At 45.2% G+C, this 24,738-nt stretch overlaps 1 protein-coding gene across 3 annotated transcripts in view; it reads left to right on the forward strand.

Annotated features, from left to right (window-relative positions):
* LOC105492844 (ArfGAP with SH3 domain, ankyrin repeat and PH domain 1) overlaps positions 1 to 24,738 on the forward strand; it is a 395,792-nt gene that overhangs the window by 352,782 nt on the left and 18,272 nt on the right. For 2 of the 3 annotated variants that reach the window (XM_024796318.2, XM_071067823.1), the window contains 3 exons: positions 3,317 to 3,487; positions 15,707 to 15,776; positions 19,775 to 19,833. In XM_024796318.2, coding sequence (XP_024652086.2) covers positions 3,317 to 3,487; positions 15,707 to 15,776; positions 19,775 to 19,833 — 300 coding nt within the window. The remainder of the gene's footprint in view (positions 1 to 3,316; positions 3,488 to 15,706; positions 15,777 to 19,774; positions 19,834 to 24,738) is intronic. The other variant, XM_071067822.1, reaches the window with a different exon arrangement.

The raw sequence follows: 24,738 nt of genomic DNA on the forward strand, positions 1-24,738 counted from the left end.
AAAAAATACAAAAATTAGCCAGGCATGGTGGCACACACCTGTAGTCCCAGCTACTACTTGGGAGGCTGAGGCAGGAGAATCACTTGAACCCGGGAGGGGGAGGTCACGGTGAGCCAAGATCACACCACTGCACTCCACCCTGGGCGACAGAGTGAAACTCCATCTCAAAAAATAAAAATAAAAAAATCACTGGCCTAAAAAGATGGAAGTAGTGGTTGAGTCATCTACACAAAACCAGAGAAAAGCCTAGCCCTAATAGAACTCTCCCAGTCTTGTGGGAGAGTCAGGTAACAAATAAGTAAACAAAGACTTAAATAATTAGAGATTATAATTAGCAATATGAAGGAAGTCAGAAGTATATAATGGCATAGGACGTACTAATTCCTTAATTTTTGAAATGATTCAGGAGGTTGGATTTTGCATGGTTTATGGTTACAGGATGCCTCTTTGGTCTAATCTCTCCTGGAGTCTCATACATATATAATGCAGTGTTGCTCAGAGACATGGCTCCAATAGCGTTTTGTCTTTGACAATTTTTGTTTCCTGGAAGGGAACTGCATCTGCTTCAGAAAGTCCCTAGATGGCGATAAAGATGAAATTGCTAGAGAACCTCACCATTGTCTATTATCTATTATCCATTTATTTCCAAAAGGAAAGTTACACTTCCTGATATTGAGCATTTGTTGTTGTTTTCCTCATGTGCCAAGCACAGGAAATGCTGCCCTGGCTTTCAGGAACCAGCAGCATCATTTGATGGGGTGAGTGCCTCGCCAGTCCTGGACACCTGCCTTATCCCAGCTCTGCCCCTCATGGCTTGTAACTTTAATCATGCCTCTGAGTTCTTGGCTGCAAAATTGGGGCAATACTGTCTGACCCACATACTTCACAGAGTTGGTATGAAAATCAAGAGGTACAACTATTAGTATCCATAAACATTTTTTTTTTAAATTTAGACTAGGTGTGGTGACTCACGCCTGTAATTCCAGCACTTTGGGAGGGTCACTTGAGCTCAGGAGTTCAAGGCCAGCCTGGACCACAGAGTGAGACTCTGTCTCTACAAAAGATTTAAAAATTTTTTTAAATTATCCAGATATTGTGATACACACCTGTAGTCCCAGCTACTGAGGAGGCTGAGGAGGGAAGATTGCTTGAGCCCAGGAGATCAGGGCTGCAAGTGAGCTGTGATCGTGCCACTGCACTCCAAGCAGGATGACAAAGCAAAACCTTATCTCAAAAAAAAATTGCTTTAATGATAAACCTAGGAAAAAAGTCGAGAAATAGCATATATAAACACATTTTGAAAACTACAGAGCATTATGCAGATGCAAGGCCATAATAACAATCTTTGTATTGTTATAAAAGTAAAATAGTATCTGAAAGCTGCTGTGCCTGATACTCTAATTAAGTGTTGATTTGGGGCAAGCATCAGGCTTCCATTGTGTATCACATCAGTGAGACGAAGAAGCAAATTATATAGCCTGGCAATTTAAACCTAAAGCAGATGATAATTTTACTGAGATTAACAGTATTTACTTTCAGAACTAGCCTATCTTAGAGAAATGATGGTTTAAGTCAATATGGTAGGGACTAGTAGTTGACAGTGGGAAATACAAAAGCTTACTTTATACCAAGGAAGGAGGCCAGCAGCTAATTAGATTTTTTTTTTAAATACAAAGAATGTATAAAGCTCTTTTGGAGCCCTTCTGGATTACTAGATATCTACTAATCTGTGTTAAACATTCAGTATGACAGTCTTCTTAGCTTGTTTTTGTTTTTGTTTTTGTTTTTTTTTGAGACAGAGTCTCACTGCAATGCCCAGGCAGGAATGCAGTGGCATGATCTTGGCTCATTGCAACCTCCACTTCCTGGGTTCAAGCGATTCTCCTGCCTCAGCCTCCCGAGCAGCTGGGACTACAGGCGTGCGCCACCACACCTGGCTAATTTTTGTATTTTTAGTAGAGATGGAGTTTCACCATGTTGGCCAGGCTGGTCTTGAACTCCTGACCTCAAGTGATCTGCCCACCTCAGCCTCTCAAAGTGCTGGAGTTACAGGTGTGAGCCACCGTGCCTGGTCCTAGCTTTTCTTTCTTAATGTTTGCAGAAGCAGTTTTGCCATGAACACAGTTAAACCATACACCTTAAATAAAGCAATAATAGTGAAAGTGCCCAGCATAGAATACCTGGCACACACCAACCACTTCATTGTCACTTTGAATAAAGAAAATTAAGATCAAATACACTACTCCCTTAACAGCTTTTAAAAACAAACCCCATTTTTGTGTGTATGTGGAATATTACTATCATTTCTGCTGTCTTGTCTTTAGCTCTGGAGAAAGTTGAGTCTTTTTTTTTAGTTTATAAAAATCAGTGTCTAATTTATATAAATGTTGTTCAGGCTTCCAATATAACAGATGGTTTGGTTTCTAGAGCAAAGGGTTTTTGGATTTCTCTTTTTTCCAGGTAACGCTTTACGTCCAGTTCTTTCTTCATTATTTAGAAAAGCCTTTTTTTTTTTTTTTTAAGAAAAACTTAAGGCAGTTTGCTGACTAAAAGAAAAAGTTGTAGGGAGAAAAATTCTATTATATGAACCATTTCATGTATTTCATGTTTCAGCTTGTGGCCCAGTGAAGGCTTAGCCTGTACCCTGTTCTTTCTCTGTTGATTTTGCTGGTAGTGATGTGTGATTTCTCCCTCAGTAGATTTTGTGATGATTCTAAGGAGTTATTGTTTTAAGATGTGCGTGTGTGTTTATTTTTCCCATTGTACCTAAATGATCTAAACCCAGTAGCATTGTGTTGACTGGCATTTTGTTCCTTAAAGCACACACTCCTCTTACCTTTGTTGTAAATTTTTCTCTCTGTTGCCTAGGCTGGAGTGCAGTGGCACAATCATAGCTCGGTGTATCCTCGAACTCCTGACTTCAAGTGATCCTCCTACCTCAGTCTCCCAAGTAGCTGAGACTACAAGCACACACCACCACGCCCGGCTAATTTTTTAAATTTTTGTAGAGACGGAGTCTTGCTATGTTACCCAGGCTGGTCTCAAACTCTTGGCCTCAAGCAATCCTCCCACCTCAGCTTTCTACAGTACTGGGATTACAGGCATGAGCCATTGCACCTGGCCATTTTTTTTTTTAACCAAATTTTTAAAACCCTATTTGTGAGTTATTAGATTGATGGACTTAGCCATATCCAGCCTTTTGCTTTTGTCTTTGTGTATCACCACATTTTGATGTGTGGAAGTGATTGCATACTGGCTGTTTTGTATCTGTGAGACTGGGATTAATCTTCCTGCCCCCATTCAATTTCCTTTCTAGGTCCAACTGGCCCACCTTCAACACTCCCTCTAAGCACCCAGACCTCTAGTGGCAGCTCCACCCTATCCAAGAAGAGGCCTCCTCCCCCACCACCCGGACACAAGAGAACCCTATCCGACCCTCCCAGCCCACTACCTCACGGGCCCCCAAACAAAGGCGCAGTTCCTTGGGGTAAGTTATCCTAAAGTCAGGGCCAAAGCTGCTGGGGCCAGGCAGCATGTGGGGTTCCACTGGGCAGTGGCCTGTTAAGCACATACATGCTGGGTGCTGACTCGGGTATATATGACATGATTCTACCTGTCTCTTAAGGCAAAGTAACATTTTGAAAACTATTTAGGCCAATAAAAGCTAAAAGGTGCTGAGCACTTCCTAAATCTTACTCAATTATAATAGCAACTCTGTGAGGTAGGTATTATTAGTCTCTTTTATATATAAGGAAACAGAGGCTCAGAAAAGCAAAGTAATCCATTTTCCTCACAACAGCCGGAATGGTTTTCTTATATAATATAAATCAGATCATCGTCACTCTTCTCCTTAACACCCTTTTAAGATTTCCTCCTGAGCTTCAGATAAATGCAAGCTCCCTATACCAAGGCCCACAGGGCCCTGCACGATCGGACTCTTATCTCCCAGACCCTCTCCTGCCACTCTGTCTTGAGGGCTGGCTGCCTTTCACTTCTTGGATACACCATCCGCTGCCTCCTGAGGGCCCTCCCACTCCCTGGAACTCTGTCATGCTTTCTGAACAGCTGCCTCCCTTTCATCCTTGAGTTCTCAGCTGGCATGTCTGTCTCCCTGACCCTCCTCTCCAACGCAGCTCCCTCCCTACCTGTTTTCTCCCAAACACCTTATCACAGAATGTAAGCTGCCCCACTAAAATGTAAGCTCCGTGAGAGCCAGAACCTTGTCTGTCTTGTTCTCACCTGTGTTTACTGGAACCGTGTCTGACACACAGTGAATATTCAGTAATCACTTGAGAATGAATAAATTTGCCCAGAGTCAGCTTGTTAATCACTTCAGTGACATTGATTGCACATGACAAATTCCCATCTACAAGGGACATAATTTCCATCTTTACTACTGGCCTGCTAGCGACTTAGGGGTCACGCCATCACCAAACAGGGTCTTGGCCCATGACAGACAGACACAGAAGCTTTGCTGAATAAATATGTTAGTTTGTGTGTCTCACCTCTTCCTGCTGTGGAGTTTCATTGTGGCTTTCTTCATAATTTTTGTGTTCCGAGTTTTGGGGGAAAGTTACATTGTCCGGTTGCTGATTGTCACCTGTTCACCATCTGGTCCAGACACCCTGGGTTATGTGTGTGGCAAGCATGTGTGTGCATTTAGCCGTTCATTCTCTGAGTCTGTTTGCTTACTTGAGGCACTTGCTATGCCCCTTGCTTGGGCCTTCTCAGTCCATATGCTCATGGAGCTCATGGTCTAATGCAGTACACATGTGGGTAAATCATTAGAGCACATGTTCTTTACTATCAGGATAGACGTGTTGTCTAAACACTGGAAATGCTGGAAAACTGAGTGTCAGACTTTGGAGGAAAGCCAGGGAAGGTTTAGAGAGGAGGAGACATTGGAGTTTGGTGTTAATGAATTAGTTCCCACAAGCCAGGCAAGAACAATTGAGGTATGTTAGCACGTGTGTACATAAAGACTAAGGATGTCCTTGACATTTTCAGAGGCTGCTGTGTAAGGCCTTCAGGATCCCCAGATTTCGTCAAAAAGGCCTTTCCCCCAAATAACATTCCATGAAAGTCACAAGTTTCACATGCAGATTTTCATATCACAAATTAACCTCCTTTCCAATTTTCTCTAAATTTTAATCCTCTTGTTTAAGTGGTTTTATTTCTTGTAAGCTTTAAAGTGCCTTTTTTCAGGCCGGGCGCGGTGGCTCAAGCCTGTAATCCCAGCACTTTGGGAGGCCGAGACGGGCGGATCACGAGGTTAGGAGATCGAGACCATCCTGGCGAACACGGTGAAACCCCGTCTCTACTAAAAAAAAATACAAAAAACTAGCCGGGCGTGGTGGCGGCGCCTGTAGTCCCAGCTACTCGGGAGGCTGAGTCAGGAGAATGGCGGGAACCCGGGGGGCGGAGCTTGCAGTGAGCTGAGATCCGGCCACTGCACTCCAGCCCGGGCGACAGAGCCAGACTCCGTCTCAAAAAAATAAAAATAAAAAAAAAAAAAATAAAGTGCCTTTTTTCACGTTGTATAGACTCAAACATTCGTCAAATAAATGTACCAAATTTCTGCTTTCTGGCTTGAAAATCATCACTTTTTTAGATTTTCACATCACTCAAGAGCAAGACTAGCAGCTGGCCGCTTTTCCCCCCATTGTTGGTGGGTCAGGGAGCATTTTTTATTAAACAAAATTTACTTCGTAAGCATGCCTGACAGTGAGCTGGGGGCATTAGAACCTTTTCCAGATGAGGACGCTGTTCTGTCTGTCAGTTTGTCACCAGCTCAGAGCCTCTCACCTACAACCAGCCTTGAAGGACAAAAATCATCATCTGTCCTCAGCCACAGTGACAGTTTGCCACGTGGCATGGACTTTTGATTTTTGAAATCAAAATTTTAAATTTAAAAAACAATTTAATTTTTATTTAAAATTTTGATTTTAGAAAGCATATGTTGGTGTACATGCATGTATGTGAGATATACTATCTACAGACGCAGGTCAGTAATGGGCATGTATGGGTACGTTCATACACAGCTGGACTTCTCCTTAGAAAGGTTATAGTTGCTCTGATCCTGGTGCTTACAGTCTGCGTTGTATTATTACTGCTTGGTTTTATCCCTCCCCGCCTCCTGCTGACATTGTATTCTAGAAGCCAAAGGCAGGGCCCGATGGGTCATCAGCAAGGCATTTAGGGGATCAGCCTCCTAGACAACCTTCCTCTCTGATGCCTGCAGCTTCCCTCTGTGGATGCACCTTTCTAGCGCTCTTATGTTCCCCTAAACCTCCCATCTCTTCTCAGCCCGTGAGGATCAGGGCCTTTGAACTGTGAGAGATCAGGACTGGGGGGTAGACACCAGGCATGAGCAGGTAGTGAAAGAACAGACCCTTAGCTCTCACCAGGCCTTCCTTCTCCACCCCCAAAGCTGAACATGCCCACCATCTTGAGGTACACCACATTCCCCAAAGTTCTATTTTTTTCTCTCAGATCTGAGCCTCACAGTATGCCCTCAACCTAGAATCTTCTTCCCTCTACTTCTTTATGTTAATGTTTAGTCATCTTTCAAGACCTGCTCTCCTGGGATCTACTTAAAAGGCCTTCCACAGTCCAATAAAACTCCCCACTCCCACCCTTTGCCCCCACTGGTGTAGTGGGTATCACAGTGGCTGTTTCCTTGCCTGTCTTTCCCAGTACATGAACTCCTTCTGAGGGCGTGTGCTGCTTCTCTCAGCAAAGTGCTCTAAGGTGGACTCAAGCGTCATGCTCTCTGGATTCTCATTCCATCTCTACTACTCAATAGCCTTGTGATTTTCAGCAAGTATCTTTGAATTTTTCAGTGTCAAAGCTTCTCTAACCATAATATGGGGCTAGTAATAGTGTCTGTATTGCATGTGGAGTTATCATGAAGATTAAATGAGAAGAACACATGAAAAACAACCAAAACATAGGCAGCACCCAATAAATGTTAGCTACTGTTACCATTATTCTCAGCCTAGCATTTTGCTGGATAGCTGGAGAAACCTGCATTAGTTTCCTGAGGCTCCTGTAACACATACCGCAAACTGGATGTCGTAAAATAACAAATTTATTCTCTCAGTATTAGAAGCTAGAGGTCCAAAATCCAGCAGGGTTTTGCTCCTTCCAGAGGCCCTGTGGGAAGAATCTGTTCCTTGCCTCTCTCAGCTTCTGGTGACTCCAGGTGTTCCGTGGAGTGGTGCAGCCCCTGCCTTCATAGTCATCTCCCCACTGCCGCCGCCTCTCTGTGTTGTCAGAACTGCCTTTGCCTCTCTCTCATAAATGTACATGTGATTGTATTCAGGACCCACCTGAATTTTCTGTGATAATCTCCTTGTCTCGGGAGGCCGAGGTGAGCGGATCACTTGAGGTCTGGAGTTCAAGACCAGCCTGACCAACATGGAGAAACCCCATCTCTACTAAAAATACAAAATTAGCTGGGCGTGGTGGCACATGCCTGTAATCCCAGCTACTCGGGAGGTTAAGACAGGAGAAACGCTTGAACCCAGGAGGCAGAGGTTGTGGTGAGCCAAGATCGCACCATTGCACTCCAGCCTGGGCAACAAGAGTAAATCAACTCCATCTCAAAAAAAAAAGATAATCTCCTTGTCTCCCTTTTTCCTAGTCAGGTGACATTTACAAATTCCAGAGATCAGGATTCGATATCTTTGGGTGGCCATTTTTCAGCTTACCACAGCTTGTCCTCTGACCCCCAAAGAGTCACATCCAACCCACGTGCAAAATATGTTCACCCATACCAACAACCTCAAAAGTCTCAAATCCCTGTCTTGGCCATTGTTTTTTCTAGTCTTCTCTGAAGACTAGAAAAAGCTGTCATGTAACTGCCAGATGTACTCCTCTCCCCACTGTGCCCAGGATTTCTTCCTCCAGATTCACAGGGGAGATTTGGGGGTTATAGTTATTGTCAGCAGCTCTCCATTCTGTAGATCAATGGGTTCATGCTGATCGCTTGCCTAACATTAAATACAGAATCAAACTTGTAAACTAGGCAAGACTCGAGGCCTCCTGTCCCAATCTGTTGTAGGCCACCTGTTCACACCACCACTCTGTTGTACCCACTAGTCTCACTAGCCATCCATACAGCAGCACTAGCATCACTCCCATGACCTCTGCCTGCTTCACAGCAGCCTCTTTCCTCAGCCAGGAGGAGGTTTCTACCTGTCAAGTTCTCTCTCTTGGTTTTTTGAGTTTTGTTGTTGTTGTTGTTGTTACCCAGGCTGGAATGCAGTGGTGCAGTCCCACCTCACTGCAACCTCCACCTCATGGGTTCAAGCAATTCTCCTGCTTCAGTCTCCCAAATAGCTGGGATTGCAGGCACCTGCCACCACGTCCAGCTAATTTTTGTATTTTTAGTAGAGATGGGATTTCACCATGTTGGCCAGGCTGGTCTTGAACTCCTGACCTCAAGTGATCCACCCATCTCGACCTCTCAAAGTGCTGGGATTATAGTTTTGAGCCACTGAACTCGGCCCACCTGTCAAGTCTGAAGCCTGTACCCTTGGTTGGTTCCCCGCTATTTGTGTTTCTGGTCTCGGGGCACCTCTGACATTCAGCTTCTTTGCAGAGTAGCCATGACTGACAGGTCTTGGCTCCGCTGATGATCACACTTTCTATGCTGATGATTAGCCCCACCCAATCCTCCATGTTGACCTTTAAGAAGGAGGTAGAAGGTGGTTTAAGAAGGAAATAGATCTTGCATTTGGCCTTGGAAGATGAGTGGAATAGGCAGGAGGAAATAAGCAAGGCAGCTGATGTTGAGACTTTTGTGAGACCGAGGACCAGAGATTGTAACCTTTAATGCATCTACTTCACAGAAGGCCACACTTCCTTCATTACAAAGAGTCTATCTTTCCCCCTCTCAAATTCCATTTCATGCCTTCATAAACTCCTTTTTCTTTGTGTTTGAGACAGGGTCTTGTTCTGTCACCCAGGATGGAGTGCAGTGGCATGATCATAGCTCACTGCAGCCTCCACCTCACAGGCTCAAGCTATCTTCCCACCTCAGTCTCCTGAGTAGCTGGGAGTACAGGTGTGCACCACCACGCCCAGCTAATTTTTGTATTTTTTGTGGAGACGGGGTTTCACCATGTTGCCCAGGCTGGTCTCAAACTCCTGAGTTATGTGATCTACCTGCCTTGGCCTCCCAAACCGGAGACTACCAGCATAAGCCACCACACCCAGCCCATAAATTCTTAATACAGGTTTATGGCTTGTAAGACAAAAGAAAATGACAATTCTTCATTATTTTAGAATCTTTGGATAAAACACTGCATACGTAATATTTTATAAGACCATCACTTGTAAGCGCCTCACAGAGTGCTAGGCATTGTGTTGAGCACTTCGCATGTGTTAACATACCTCAGTCTTAACCATAGTTACACAGAGAGAAAATGCTATTATCTGAACTTCAGGGCGCAGAAAGGTTAAGTGATTTACACTCTTTCTCACAGCTAGTACCTGGGGGCCAGGATTCACCTGCAGCCTGTGTGGCTAAGAGCCGGCCCTCCTCACCCTCCCCACGCACCACTCTGTGCTCGCAAAATGCAGGCCCACCATCCCTTTCTCCTCACAGCAATGGTTTCTGTGCCCATGAAACTGAGGTGTGGAGAAGGCGATCAACTTAGCATGGTTCACCTGGCAAGCAGCACAAGCTCTGCTAGCTGTGCCTCCTCATCCATCTGCAGCATGGCACTCTGGTATGCCATTCCCATGCTGTCCAGGCAGGGAGGGCCACCCCAGGCTTTTTCCCTGCCAGAACCACAACATCCACAATGCCCAAAATAGCCCCAGCATTACATTACTGAAGTCCTGCTTCTGTGATGAATCCAGCCATCTGTCTCAGGAGACTTCTAACGCAGGCTTTTGATAGCAAAACAAATAGTCCTGTGGACAGATTTGGGGTTTGTAGGGACTTCATGATTTTTGAAGTTGCATTTCATTGAACCTCTTTTTTCTTTTTCTTTTTCTTTTTTTTTTTTTTAAGACAGCATCTTGTTCTGTTGCTTCAGCTAGAGTATAGTGGCACAATCACGGCTCATTGTAGCGTCAACCTCCAGGGCCCAAGTGATCCTCCCATCTCAGCCTCCCAAGTAACTTGGGACTCTAGGAGCATCACACTATACTCAGCTAGTTTTTAATTTTTGTAGAGACAAGGTCTTACTATGTTGCCCAGACTGGTCTCGAACTCCTGGGCTTAAGTGATCCTCCTGCCTTGGCCTCCCAAAGTGCTGGGATTACAGGTGTCAGCCTCCTCACCCAGCCTTCCTCTTTTTTTTATAACCTACTTTATAACAGACTAACACATATTTTAACACAATTTAAATAATAAGAAATGAGGACGAAGGGAGAATAAGGGTAGCAGAGTAAGGTGAATTCCAGGAGTGTGATTTCTCCACAAAGTGAGTTATAAAAAGTCACATACAGTGTGTGGAAGTAAGCCATGGATTTGACCCTAAGATTCTTACAGGCAAGAGCAAAGAAAGAAATACAACTAATTGTTAGGTTCATGATAGCCTGAAGACTAACGCTATTCTCACACTTGAGACTCTTGTAATTAACACCTGAGAGCAATTTCCCCCCTCCCCCTGGCCCTCCATCCTTTGGCATTTAGAGAAGTGTCTGCAGTGCACGTGGGAAACCATAACATGCACTGAAAGAACATTCTAGAAGCCCAAGTTCTGATCCAGGTTCTACCAGTCCTTGACAAAGTGACCTCTGGGAATCACTTACATTCCTCATCTTTGGTCACTGGGAGTTAGAATTGTATTTTTATTTAATATAGAGCAAATAATGGATGAAAAACTATGCCAAAAATTGGTTTACTGCTTATATTGCAGGCCTGGGACTTCCAGCTAAAAAAGCTCAATATTTGAAATGTCTGAGACATGGATATTTACTTCTTTTTTTTTTTTTTTTTTTTTTGCTTTTTTGGTTTTTGCTTTTTTGGTTTTTCTTCTTGTTTGTTTTATTACATATCTACTTTTTGGAAGTGGGACTGTCATTGTCCCAGTTACTGATGACAAAATTAGGCACAGAGAAGTCAAATGGCTTGCATAAGATCGCAAATCCAGGAACTGCAGAACTGAGATTTGAACCCATTTCCAACTCCAAGGCCTGTATAGTAATTCACTATTCCAGAATACTCCTGTAACAACCAGGCCATTCGCTGCCCCCTCTCTTTCCACAAACTGTTCTTCTGTAGCTTCGAAGCTATAGTAGGTGACCAGGAGTCTTGGCCACACTTTCTTCCATTGCCTGTTCAGGATGTATCTCCAGGTCTCTCTTAAACACATCTGTATGATACACTAAGATCATTTTCCAAATTGCACAGAGAGAAAAAAGGGATTGAGTTGCTTCCATATTTTTGCTCCTCATTGTTCTCTTTTCAGTACTATTTTATTTTCAGAATGTTTTCTAAGCCATACTTTTCTTCTCAAGCGCAGCAGGTAGCCTTTGCATAGCTATGAGAGTGACAGGATTCTTGTCAACCAGACGCTGGCAGAGACTGTTGACTGCTCTGTGCCAGACATTGTGTTAAAAAGTGGTGTTATCGGCCAGGCGCGGTGGCTCACCCCTGTAATCCCAGTACTTTGAGAGACTGAGGCAGGTGGATCACTTGAGGTCAGGAGTTCAAGACCAGCCTGGCCAACATAGCGAAACCCCGCCTCTACTAAAAATACAAAAATTAGCCAGATGTGGTGGCACATGCTTATAATCCCAGCTACTTGGGAGGCTGAGGCAGGAGAATCAGTGAACCCAGGAGGCAGAGGTTGCGGTGAGCTGAGATCGCGCGCCATTGCACTGCAGTCTGGGCAATAAGAGCAAAACTCCGTCTCAGACAAACAACAAAAAAAGTGGTGTTACAAAGACATAGAAAGCAGGGTCCATTCTTTGAAGTGACCACTCACTGAGTTATATTAGCATCATTTCTGTTTCATGCCATTGAAGAGCTGTGAATATCATATTACCTTGTGTCAGGCTTCCTGTGGTCTAGCACTGTGTCCCATACTTCATAGTTTATTTCCTTTAATACTCATATCCATCTAGTGTAGTAGGTACCATGGTTGTTCCCAGTTTATGTATGAGGGAATTGAGGTTTAGCAGAATAAGAAGTCACCCAAACTCATACCCACTGGTCAGCAGTACAGCTAGAATTCAAAGCCACACTTGTCTAGGTCCAAAATCTGCACCCCTAATTAACCACTCTTGGTAAGAAGCTGGTTACAAGGGTTGGTCAAGTCAGCTATGGAAAAATTCCCAGAAAGTGACTCTAAAGGTGTTCTTTGAAAGTTGTGTAGGAATTCACCAAAACTGGAAGGAGACAGGCCTTCCTTTCAGGGGAAAGAAACGTAAGGGGCAAAGTGACAGAGACATAAAAACTCACACCATCTTTGGAAAATGGAGACTCATTTTGAGAAGCCAAAGAGTAAGGTTAAATGAGGACTCTGGACATTTGGGCCTGTGCACATTAGGCAGCAGCCCCTGACGTGATGACTCATCTGTGCGACAGCAGAGTGAATGACCACAGCAGAGCCAGAGGGCCTCTGCAGCCCTGTTGGTCTCAAATTTACTCATGTATAGCTCATGCAGCCTGCATTAGTAATCACTTGTTTGGAATGTTTTCTACCTGGAAAGGGAATTAGTGGATGCAACAGTTCGTTCCCCAAACATAAAATTGACCTTGACGTTTTGATTGTTACAGCTCATTTAAATGGGAAAGTGTAAGATTTGATATCTAGCCCTGAAGACTCAGCATTGAGCACAGTGCTAGAAAGAAATGCCTACCAGGCCAGGTGCAGTGGCTCACACCTGTAATCCCAGCACTTTGGGAGGCCAAGACAGGAGGATCACTTGAGGCCAAGTATTTGAGACCAGCCTGGGAAATACAATGAGACCTTGTCTCTACAAAAAAAAAAAAAATTAAAATTAACCAGGCGTGGTGGTGCATGCCTGTAGTCCTAGCTACTTGGGAGGCTGAGGCGGGAAGATCGGTTGAGCCCAGGAGTTTAAGGCTGCAGTGAGCTATGATTATGCCACTGCACTCCCACCTGGGCAACAGAGCAAGACCTTGTCTCTTTTAAAAAAAAAAAAGGCCATGTGTGGTGGCTCACACCTGTAATCCTAACACTTTGGGAGGCCAAGGCGGGAGGATCAGTTGGTCTCAGGAGTCTAAAACCAGCCTGGGCAACTTAGAACTTAGTGAGACCCCATCTTGAAAAAATAAATAAATAAAAAATAAAGAAGAAAATAAATGCCTACCTTAAAGAACATCACAGCTCAGAGGATTTTATAAGAGTTACCAAAGAAGTCCTTAAATATTAACTTATATGGGCTCATGGACATATACTGATGGTTAGTTTAATTAAAATTAAATAAAACTAAATATGAAAGCCTTTGGTTCTTCTGGTAATGCCAGTTTATCTCATTTCTTCTTGTATCAATATCATAGAATTACAGCACATTCTGTCCAGGAGGTAAGCCAGCCTCTCCATCTTCAGTAGGTGCAGTCGGACCAGGAGGCGATAGGTGCTAGAGTGTGGTGATTCACAGTACAGACCCTGGAAGAGGGCTGCTGGCTTTCCATTCCAGCTTTGACCCTTACCAGTGACCTAACCTTGGGCAATTGACTTTACTTCTCTGTGTGCTTCTTCATATATAAAATGAGGGGTGATTATACTATTTACCTCATAAGCATAATTACTGTGAGTATGTAGCACAGTACCTTGCTCACAGTAAGTGCTCAGTAAATGATCATTGCTGTTAATGTTACTATCAGGGCGTCTTGATGGATAATGAAGAGCACATTGATTTGTGGTCAGGACTCCCAGGTACACCACTTCCCCATGGGACCTGCAGCCATTTATTCATTTAGTCTCATTTCCTTATCTTTGGAAAAGGAGTAATGATGGCAGCCTCATGCTGTGAGGAAGGAAGGCTAGATGAATATAAAAGCATGTGGGCAATCGGGCAGTGCTGTTGAGCAGATTCATGGTGTAGTGAGGATCAGTTAGTTTTTTTTCAGTCCTGCCCTCTTCATCTGCCCTCCTGTTGCTCACCCTCCTCAGCCAGCCCATTCCCAGTGCCACCTAGGCAGTATTATAGTCTTCTAGGCAGAGGAGGAGAGGAGGCTGCTGAAGGAAGAGAGCAAGAGTTTCCAGAGCAGTCACAGGAAGAAAGGGCAAGGAAATGAACTAGAACCCCAGAGACAGGGTGCCCATGCAGGGTCCCAGGGAACCCTCCTGGGTGCCGGCAGCTTGGGGCTCCACAACTGCGCTGCACTCCTCCCACCACAAAATGAATCATAGAAGAGCCCTTATTTATTGTCTTGTGACCCTCTCCTGGACATAGCACACTTACCTCCACCTGTGTGCCTCTGGTTTTGCTGCTCACCCACTAGAAAGTTCTTCACCTGTCCAGATGCTGTGTCTTCCCCAGACAGCATTCCCTACTCCCTCTCCCCCGTTCCTGCCAGCAGTCAGAGTTTAGAAAGTATTTTCTCCTCAATTGACAGCAACTGATGTTCATCTCATTACACATTGTTAGTATATTTCCTATGTGTAAATCTCACAGGCCAGAGCATAAGCTCTGTGAGAGCAGTGACATTTTATTTGTTTTTGTGCCTTCTGCTTCACATTTATGCCTTGCACATAGTAAATGCTTAATACATCTTAATACTTGGCCGGGTGTGGTGGCTCACGCCTGTAATCCCAGCACTTTGGGAGGCCGAGGCAAGTGGATCACTTGAGGCCAGGAGTTTGAGACCAGCCTGGCCAAGATGGTGAAACCCCGTTTCTACTAAAAATACAAAAATTAGCTGGGCATGGTGGTGTACGCCTGTAGTCCCAGCTACTCAGGAGGCTGAGGCAGGAGAATCGCTTGAACCTGGGAGGCAGACGCTGCAGTGAGCTGAGATTGCGCCATTACACTCCAGTCTAAGCAACAGAGCGAGACTCCATCTCAAAAAGAAAAAAAAAAAAAAAAGGTTAATATTTGAATGAATGCCCTGTAGTCCCAGTTACTTGGGATGCTGGGCAGGAAGAACACTTGAATCCAGGAGTTCAAGGCTACAGTGAGCCCTGATTGTATCACTGCACTCCAGCCTGGGTGACAGAGTAAGACCCTGTCTCGGGGAAGGGGGGAAGGGGAAAGAGGAAAAGAGAATGAATGATGAGTCAGTAAGTGCCTGAGGGCTTGGGCCAGCAGATGACCCCTTATCCACCACCCTGCTAATGGTGTTCACACACACACTCCACTTATAAGTTGTGTGTTTCTTCTGAGTCTGGATGGATACTAGGGGGTAGTCTCCTAGCATGTGGACCTCTTGGTAAACCTGAAATGTATTCTTCTTTCTGTACCCTCAAACTAAGGACAGGATCCTGAGCCAGTGGGAGCATCACCAAGTTTCTATGCTGTTTGAGGTCTTGCCACAGAGCAGCTGCTCACCTCTTTGATACACTCCTTTACCAGAAATAAAAAACCGCAAAGCCCAAAACAGTGCTCAATTTTGTTTTGGTCTTATGCCAGAAATGCATACTGTTTTGGCTTGGGTCTTTTAAATGCCATTCTGGAACTTGAGCAATGCCTGTCTATAGGCCAAACCCATATATTCTCATACTGCATTTCCCCATCTAAAGACATACCTTTTCACATTAAATTTTCCTTGTAGGTAACGATGGGGGTCCATCCTCTTCAAGTAAGACCACAAACAAGTTTGAGGGACTATCCCAGCAGTCAAGGTAAGCCATCTCAGTGCTTCCTTTCCCCTGTTGGATCCATTGATGCAATGGACAGAATTCTAGAAATGAGTTTTCATGGATTTCCCAGCGCTGCTCAAAGCTGTGGTCAGCCAAGTGGGGCTGGCCACGATGAGAAACCAGACATTCACTCTTGGTTTGCGTGAACATCTTGTGGCTGGACTGGACACAGGTCTGCAGACCATTCTCTAAGCAACACCGCTGTCTACCCAGTTCACAGACAGGAGCTAACCTCACTTCCCGGTGGTCACAGGGTTGTGCAATGGTCTTGAACAAAATTCCTGTCAGAATGAGTTTTTATTTTTGATATTTTAATCAAGTAACTTTGTTACTTTCCCTCTTGACTCTTTTTGCAGATTTGGAAATGAAAAGATAATCCTTAGGGAAATCTGATTGCCCAGAGATTTTCAAACATAAAAATATCACTTTTTCAAGTTCTGTTTCTAAGATTTTTTTTTTTAGGCTCGGCTGACAGCAATGTTCTTTTCTTCCCTTTTTTCACTGAAATTGTATACTTGAGGAGATCTCTTACGGGCAGTTTTTATCCAGCCTTACCCTAAAGTGTTTTCTCTGGAGGTGCCATCCAAGAAAAGGATAGAGAGCCACTTCCAGACCCCAACTTCAGGGAAAAAGAGTCAGCTCTTTTCCAGAGTTTCTGAAAGGTGAAAAAACAAAATCTCTCTTTTTTTTGAGATAGGGCCTTGCTCTGTCACCCAGACTGGCGTGCAGTGGTATGAGCACAGCTCACTGTAACCTCAACCTCCTGGGCTCAAGAGATCGTCCTGCCTCAGCCTCCCGAGTAGCTGGAACCAGAGGCATGCAACACCATACTCAGCTGATTTTTTTTAATTTTTTTGTAGAGACGAGGTCTCAGCATGTTGCCCAAGCTGGTCTTGAACTTCTGGGCTCAAGCAGTCCTCCTGCTTCAGCCTGCCAAAGTGCTAGAATTTCAAATGCAAGCCACCATATCCATGCTTTTAATACCACTATCTTATGTGCTGTTTATAACCCTGTGAGATAGGCCCAATTACTACTGTCGTCAGTTTTGCAGGTAAGGAGAGCGAGGCCCAGAGTGGTTAGGTGGTAGGCGCAGATGTCAAAGCCAGCTCTCTGGCCTGCTTGTTCTCCTGACTCCACATTCCATGCCCCTTCCTTGCCCTTGTTCCCCGCCTTTCATTCCTCACTCACCTTCCTTCAGTCCTAATTTGGGGACCCTGTAGAACTAAAGTTCTGGTGTTCTTTTTCCAGAATGAGGAGAATATCTGACACTCCAAAAGCATTCATAAAAGATTTTTAAAGGCCGGACACAGTGGCTCACCTGTAATCCCAGCACTTCGGGAGGCCAAGGTGGGAGGACTGCTTGAGCCCAGGAGTTTGAGACCAGCCTGGGCAACATAGCAAGACCTTGTCTCCTAAAAATAAAAAAAAAATCAGCCGGGCATGGTAGTACATGCCTGTAGTCTCAGCTATACGGGAGGCTGAGGCAAGAGGACCAACTGAGCCCGGGAAATTGAGGCTAGAGTGAGTCATGATCGCACCTCTGCACTCCAGCCGGGGCGAGAGCAAGACCCTGTCTCAAAAAAAAAGTTTTGGCTGGGCACAGTGGCTCCCGCCTATAATCCCAGCACTTTTGAGAGGCCAAAGCAGGTGGATCACTTGAGGTCAGGGGTTTGAGACCAGCCTGGCCAACATGATGAAACCCCATCTCTACGAAAAATACAAAAATTAGCTGGGCATGGTGGGGTGCGCCTGTAGTCCCAGCTACTCAGGAGGCTAAGGCAGGAGAATTGCTTGAACCTGGGAAGTGGAGATTGTAGTGAACCGAGATCACACCACTGCACTCCAGCCTAGGTGACAGCGAGACTTCGTCTCAAAAAAAAAAAAAATAGTTTTTAAACAAAATCAAGCTGATTGTGAACTAGAGCCTTTGGCAACTCATTAAGTTTGTTTGTTTGTCTGTTTTTGAGATGGAGTCTCTTTCACCCAGGCTGGAGTGCAGTGGTGCGATCTCGGCTCACTGCAACCTCTGTCTCCCAGGTTCAAGCAATTCTCCTGCCTCAGCCTCCCATTAGCTGGGACTACAGGGCACACCACGATGCCTGGCTAACTTTCTGTGTTTTTAGTAGAGACAGAGTTTCACCGTGTTGGCCAGGCTGGTCTTGAACTCCTGACCTCAGATGATTGGCCTGCCTCAGCCTCCCAAAGTGCTGGGATTATAGGCGTGAGCCACCGCGTCCAGCCAACTCATGAAGGTTTCAGTACCCTTTCTCACTGCACACAGCACCACCAACAGAAGGGTCCTGTGTTCATTTCTGATAGGAACAAGCCCAGGTTCCGCAACATTGCACAGGAGCTTGTGCAAAAGAAGCGTCTGAGCCTCTAGACTTTGGCCTCGGTAGTGTGGGCAGGAACAGTCATCGCCCACACACCGGTAATGGGCAGCTGGGCTTGCCTAGGAAGATGCTGAGGCATAGCACAAGAAAAATGCACCCCAAAAATGTCAGAAGCAAAGCCCTCTCATGTTTACTGTTTCTTGTTTAGTGGTGGCTTTATCTCAGCAATATCCCCCAGTTGCCCAGAGGCAGGAGAATTTCAAGTGAGCTGAGGGAAGAGCAGTGAAGACTAAGGGTGTCCAAGAGCCAGGACAGAAAGGAACACACACTTTTCATCTTCTTTCTTTGACTACTTTTTGTTTCGTCGGTTGGTTTGGCTTCTTCTTTTCTTTTAAATGCAGTTAGCTGAGGCACAAGAATCACTTGAACCCGGGAGGCGGAGGTTGCAGTGAGCCGAGATCGCGCCTCTGCACTCCAGCCTGGTGACAAAGCAAGACTCTGTCTCAAAAAAAAAAAAAAGAAGAAGAAGAAGCAACCAACTCTTAGGACATCAGGGCACAGAAATGGAGAGATGAGATAATAAAGAGGTTCTTGGCAGATGGGGCTCAGGCACTTGGCTGCTGCTGCTTCTCAGGCATGCAGGCCTCCTGGTGTCCTCTGAGAATCGCCAGAACCTCTTGTTAAAGAAAAATAGTGGCTTCCACCTAATGCAGACCACTGACGGTACTGGGGTTTCAGTTGCAGAGATTAACGTTTGATGATTCAGACAACGTGGTGTGGACCTGTATTCCGGGGACTTAGGTCTTTGTCACCCTCATTTACCTGTCCCCCAAAAGGAGGGCAAGGCCTAGGAGAGCCTGGAGGCCCAAGAACCAATCTCTTTGCTATAGTGGAAGAAGTGAGGGCTCTGGAGGCCAAGGGAGCTAGGGCCGAATTTCCACTTCTACCTCTGACCCATGCGGGACCTTCTGCCAGCCACCGACACCCCCATTCCCTTCCATTTCCTTGTCTAGAAACACAGAGCTGCTTTGTGGGATAGGTGGGAAGAGTTACTTCTGTGCACTACATTGGGGTCACCACTTAGTATGTGCCAGGTGCCTTCATAAATGCTTTGAAGTGGAGGAGTTGGGCTTTATCATTAAGTGGGACTTTTTTTCATCCTTTTACTGTGCCTCCTCAGCCAGGCAAACCGAAATATGGAAAATAGACCATAATCTTTTGTTAAAGACATTTTGAGGCTGGACACAGTGGCTCATGCCTGTAATCCCAGCACTTTGGAAGGCTAAGGTGGGTGGATCACGAGGTCAGGAGTACAAGACCAGCTTGGCCAAGATGGTGAAACCCCATTCCTACTAAAAATACAAAAATTAGCCGGACTTGGTGATGGGCACCTGTAGTCCCAGCTGCTCAGGAGGCTGAGGAAGAATTGCTTGAACCCGGGAGGCAGAGTCTGCAGTGAGCCAAGATCGCACCACTGCACTCCAGCCTAGGCGACAGAAGGAGACTCCATCTCAAAAAAAAAAAGAAATTTTGAAAGGATTCTTTAGATGATTATGTAAATGCCTTTGATTTGATTTCCTTGAATAATATTTCACTATTGATATTCTAGCACTTTTAGATACTAAATGATTCTTATTTGTTAATTAGCACCAGTTCCGCAAAGACTGCCCTTGGCCCAAGAGTTCTTCCTAAACTACCTCAGAAAGGTAAGATCTATCATTTTCACATTTACATGTAATTAAAGTGTCACTACCTGCTCCAAGGGGCCCAAGGTTTTTATCTCCCTTGTTCATTGATCCATCCCGAATGCCTAGAGCAGCACCTGGCATGTAGTGGATGCCTAGTAAATAAACATTAAATGACGAAAGGTATTTATAAACTCAAATTTGGTGATTAGCAAAGCACCATACTTTTCCAGAATACATAATACTTTTGTAGACATCACATTATTATAATCCCCAGATACCATTCTTTCTCCCCTTATAAACATAATCAGAGAGACCTCGGAACCAATAGCACCTCTACCACTTAGTAGCTGTGTGGCCTTGGGCAGGTGATGTAGTAGCTTCACTAAACCTGAGATTCCTCGTCTGTAAAATGGGGGAAATAATACTTACTTTGTGAGGTTTTGTAAGGACAAAATGAAGTCATATTTCAGAAAGTCCCTAGCAAGTGGGTGGCAAAGGAATCCTTCCCTGGGATGGCATCTGTCATGCAGAGTAGAGATACCCATGCTCTGCAAAGTACAAGAAAGCAGTGTCTATAAATACTGTTTGTTTGCCAAGCTAAGACACTCAGCTCTTTGACCGAGTCTTCTTTCATGCTGACAAGCTTTTCATTTGTAAAACCAAAATTTCAGTCTTATTACAACACAAGTGATAGTTCTGCCTTTTTTGTTACCATACCTTACCTTAGAGCTGCAAAATACCTTTAGGGGCATCTAGATCATTCCATCCTTATATAAGCCTGCAAGGCCCGCAGGGCCCACCTTGGATACAGACGGAAGCTCAGAGGAGCTCAGGGCCTGCTCCTTGGATTTTCAGTGCCAGCAGCAAGACTTGTGACCCCAGTCTAGTGCTGCGTTGCTTAGTTTGAACAGAAGTCAAACTGGGGGTTAGTATCGGGAAGCTGAAATTCACCACTCTCTAGAGTTCTTCAGTGAAGTAACACACTTTGAAGAGCACTGACTGGTCAGGCCAGGCTCCTGTGTAGTAAGATGAGGGGACTCCCAAATGACTGCTGATTCACCCTCCATAGAACAGATACAAGACTTCCCCTGGGTTTGCTGAATCTTTATCTAGGATTGGTTTTTGTTGTCTTTTATTTTTAAATTCTGCCCAAGGGGCTGTTTTGATCTCAAAGGAGTTTGAAACAAGTTTCTCAGGCATGTAACCCCATTTACAATGTGCGCAGACTCTATCCCAGATCACTCACATATCACCCCTTGCCTCTCCAGCCTGATTCCTCTAGCAGCAGACCCCAGCACTTCTCAGTGCCCATAGGACTTTACCACAACTGCCTTCAGCTCTTCGCTGCGCCCATCCCCTCTGTGCCCTCCCTTCCCTCGAAGCATGGCGTCAGCCCATCACCAAAGTCACTCCCTGATGTGCTCCCTCAGCTCCTGCCCCTCCTGTGCTGGGTTCTGCCACTCAACTGACTTCTGAGAGGCACAGTCAGGATGGTGGTTTGGCTGTCTCTATGACTGCCGACCTCACATGGTCATCTGGGGCTGCCCAGCAGTCCCAGCACCGTGACCTTTCAGCCCACTCCCCCACACTGTCTCTCCTCTCCTTAGGAGCACCTTGTTTCTGTTCCTCATTGAGTCAGCACAGGAGTCCACCCCTACCTCCACCTGCCTGGTATGGTGGCCGTGGTCCTAAGGTAGACCTTGTACCCTCCCACCGGCTCAGGGACAGACTCCAGCAGGTGTCCCTCCCTCTTTTGCACTGCTGTTTCCTTCCATCTGACCTGCCCTATCAGGGCAGGTCTGCTGTCAATACTCATCAAGACCTGTGTCCCTCCCACTACCACCCCCTTGCTCTACTCCCATTCTTTTTCTGTCTTTTGCGCTCTCGCGCTCGCTCTCTCTCGCGCGCGCGCGCGCGCTCTCTCTCTCTCTCTCTCTCTCTCTCTCTCTCTGTGTGTGAGTGTGTGTGTGTTTGTGTGTATGTGTGTTTACTATTTGGAATTTCCCATAATAAACATACACAGAAATACAAAAAAAGACATAGAATAGTATCCTACAGCCTCCTCTACCACACCCACATACTTATCACCCATTCCAGCACTTAACAGTTTATACCTGATCTTGTTTCATTTAGTTCCATACCCAGCTACTCTCAGTAATTCTGTAGCAAATCCCAGCCAATTTCATACATATGCAATTCTATTACATCAAAAAATTTCATCATGTCTAAAAAATCAAAAATTTCTTAATATCATCAAACACCCAGTGTTAACATATCCAGCTGTCTCACAATTGCCCTTTTTAAAAAAAAAAAAAAAAAAAATGTTTATTTGAATAAGGATTAAAATAAAGTCCACACAGTAGAGTTGATTGATTTGTCTGTAAGTGTCTTAGGCTAAAGTTTCCCCTTCATCTCTCTCTTTTTATTTGTTGAAGAAACTGTGTTGTTCTTCCTATAGATTTCTCCAGTCTGGATTCCATCCCCTCATGTTTGTTCATCTAACATGTTCCCCTGTCTGTCATATTTCCTATTAATTGGAAGTTGATTCCAGAAACCTGATCAGATAGATTGAGGCTTTGGCAAAACCACTTCATAGGTGGTAGTGTGTTCTATCACGAGGTGTACACCATCGCATTGTCTCTGTGTGTGAAGTTCACAGCTGTTAATGCTCAGAGCCAAGATTCATCCGTCCGTCCTCTCTTCCTATCCCTCTGCAAGCTGATGGGCCAGCGGTTAATCTTCAGCCCTGTCTTCCTTGGCCGTCTGCAGCTCATGGCACCGTCACTGCTTCTCTCCTGCCTGGAACACTATGCACTTGTGTTCTGGACACCACCTGTCCACTCTCGCTGCACTGTCAGTTCCTTCCCGACCCCCTTAGCTGCTTTCTCATATCCTCCACCTCTGCGTGTTGGGCACCACAGGCCGTGCTCATGAACTGCTTCTGCTCTGCATCTTCCCTTACTCCTTAACTCATCCAAACAGTCCCACAGTTTTACACCCATCTGGAAAGCTCCACATTTCTATCTCCTGCCAAAGTATTCATCCATAATCTGAATTCACCAACAACAGCCTATTTCACACTGCCACTTGATGCCTGTGGGGGAAAATTCTCTGTGTTTTTCCTCTGCTCTCACATCACAACAATCATCAACACAGAAGACTTCTGTGACAAACGTGTGGGGATTTTTCCCCATGCACCAAGCGGCAGACACCAGCTGGGTGTCCTGTAATTTAGTTCCGACACTGTCTACCTGGAGATAGTGCCAGTCCCACCGGGTGAGACCTCAGTCCCCAAAACTGCCCCCCCGCCACACACACATACCAGTTGCAAGTCCAGGCCTTCAGAACTTCTAACTGACTGGCTACAAGTTGGGGTTCCTACAACTCCCTGTTTGGATTCATTTAATTTGCTGGAGCAGCTCACAGAACTCAAGGAAATGCATTTACCGGTTTATCATAAAGGATATTGCAAAGGATACAGATAAAGAAATGTGTAGAGCAAAGTATGGGGGAAGGGGTGCTGTATTAGTCTGTTTTCACACTGCTGATAAAGACATACCTGAGACGGGGTAATTTATAAAGAAAAAGGTTTAATGGACTCACAGTTCCATGTGGCAGGGGAGGCCTCACAATAATGGCAGAAGGCGAAAGGCACGTCTTACATGGCAGCAGGCAAGAGAAAAATGAGAGCCAAGCAAAAGGGGAAACCCCTTATAAAACCATCAGATCTTGTGAGACTTACTACCATGAGAACAGTGTGGGGGAAACCGCCCCCATGATCCAATTATCTCCCACCAGGTCCCTCCCACAACATGTGGGAATTATGGGAACTACAATTCAAGGTGAAATTTGGGTGGGGACACAGCCAAGCCATATCAGCTGCAGAGCTTCCAAGCCCTTTCTGGAAACTCCAGGAGCCTCCACATGGTCAGCTCTCCAGAAGCTCACTGAACCCTGTCCTCTTGGCTTTTTATGAAAGCTTCATGATGTCAGCATTCCTTCCCCCAGGGTATAGGGTAGAATCCTCTCATGGAAGGTGCTTAAGACCCACAATAGGATTAGAGTCCTGCCTTGGGATAGGTAGTAAGAGGGCAAGAGAAGGTCAGAGGCTGGCCCCTGAGGCCTGACATACCCAACGTTGTAACAGAAGTCTATAACAAGGGTTATAAGCCAGGAACCGTGGACGAAAACTAATACATTTAACACCACAGCCTACTCCCTGGTTTTCTACTGTGGATCCTTTACATCAAAAAACATATATATACACAGTCATTAGTAATCAGTCCCGTCCATCATAGTGTATGAATACCTCCCAGGATGATGAGGACACTCAGGTTTGCAGGCTTCCTCTCAATATTGTCAGGTTCCACAAGCAGGAGTGGCCTGGGTAAATACACAGCTTCACCCTCTCAGGCATCTGGAATCATTGAGCTAAAGGCAATGTCATCTCTTGCCCTGAGACTCTTTTGAGTTGTTTTGAATTTTCCTCAATTACCCATTTATTTGTTTACACTCAGCTACTATTTCTCCTTCTCTCCATTAATCTCCAAACTTTTTTGAAGGGACATTAGAATCACCATGTGCTGGTCTAGATTATAGGCAGCAATACAAGTCTGGCAAGTAGCTTCTCAGTCCACTCCCAGATAGGGTGAGGCTACATAGATGTAGAAATAATGAGCTATTTTTACCACCAGCCATATTCATTGTTAGCCCCAGTTTTGCTAGAAGGGGTGAAGGCACATCTCACCCCCATCATGCCCTCAGGAATTTTGACATAAGGTTTAAAAAGATGGTTACAGTTTTTTACTTAGCATTCCTGCTAAAAATGTTTTGAAGTGTTGGGCGCAGTGGCTCATACCTGTAATCTAAGCTCTGTGGCAGGATGGGAGGATGGAGTTAAGTCGGGAGTTAGAGACCAGCTTA

The sequence above is a fragment of the Macaca nemestrina genome, chromosome 8 (assembly GCF_043159975.1).
Source record: "Macaca nemestrina isolate mMacNem1 chromosome 8, mMacNem.hap1, whole genome shotgun sequence".
NCBI classification, from domain to species: Eukaryota; Metazoa; Chordata; class Mammalia; order Primates; family Cercopithecidae; genus Macaca; species Macaca nemestrina.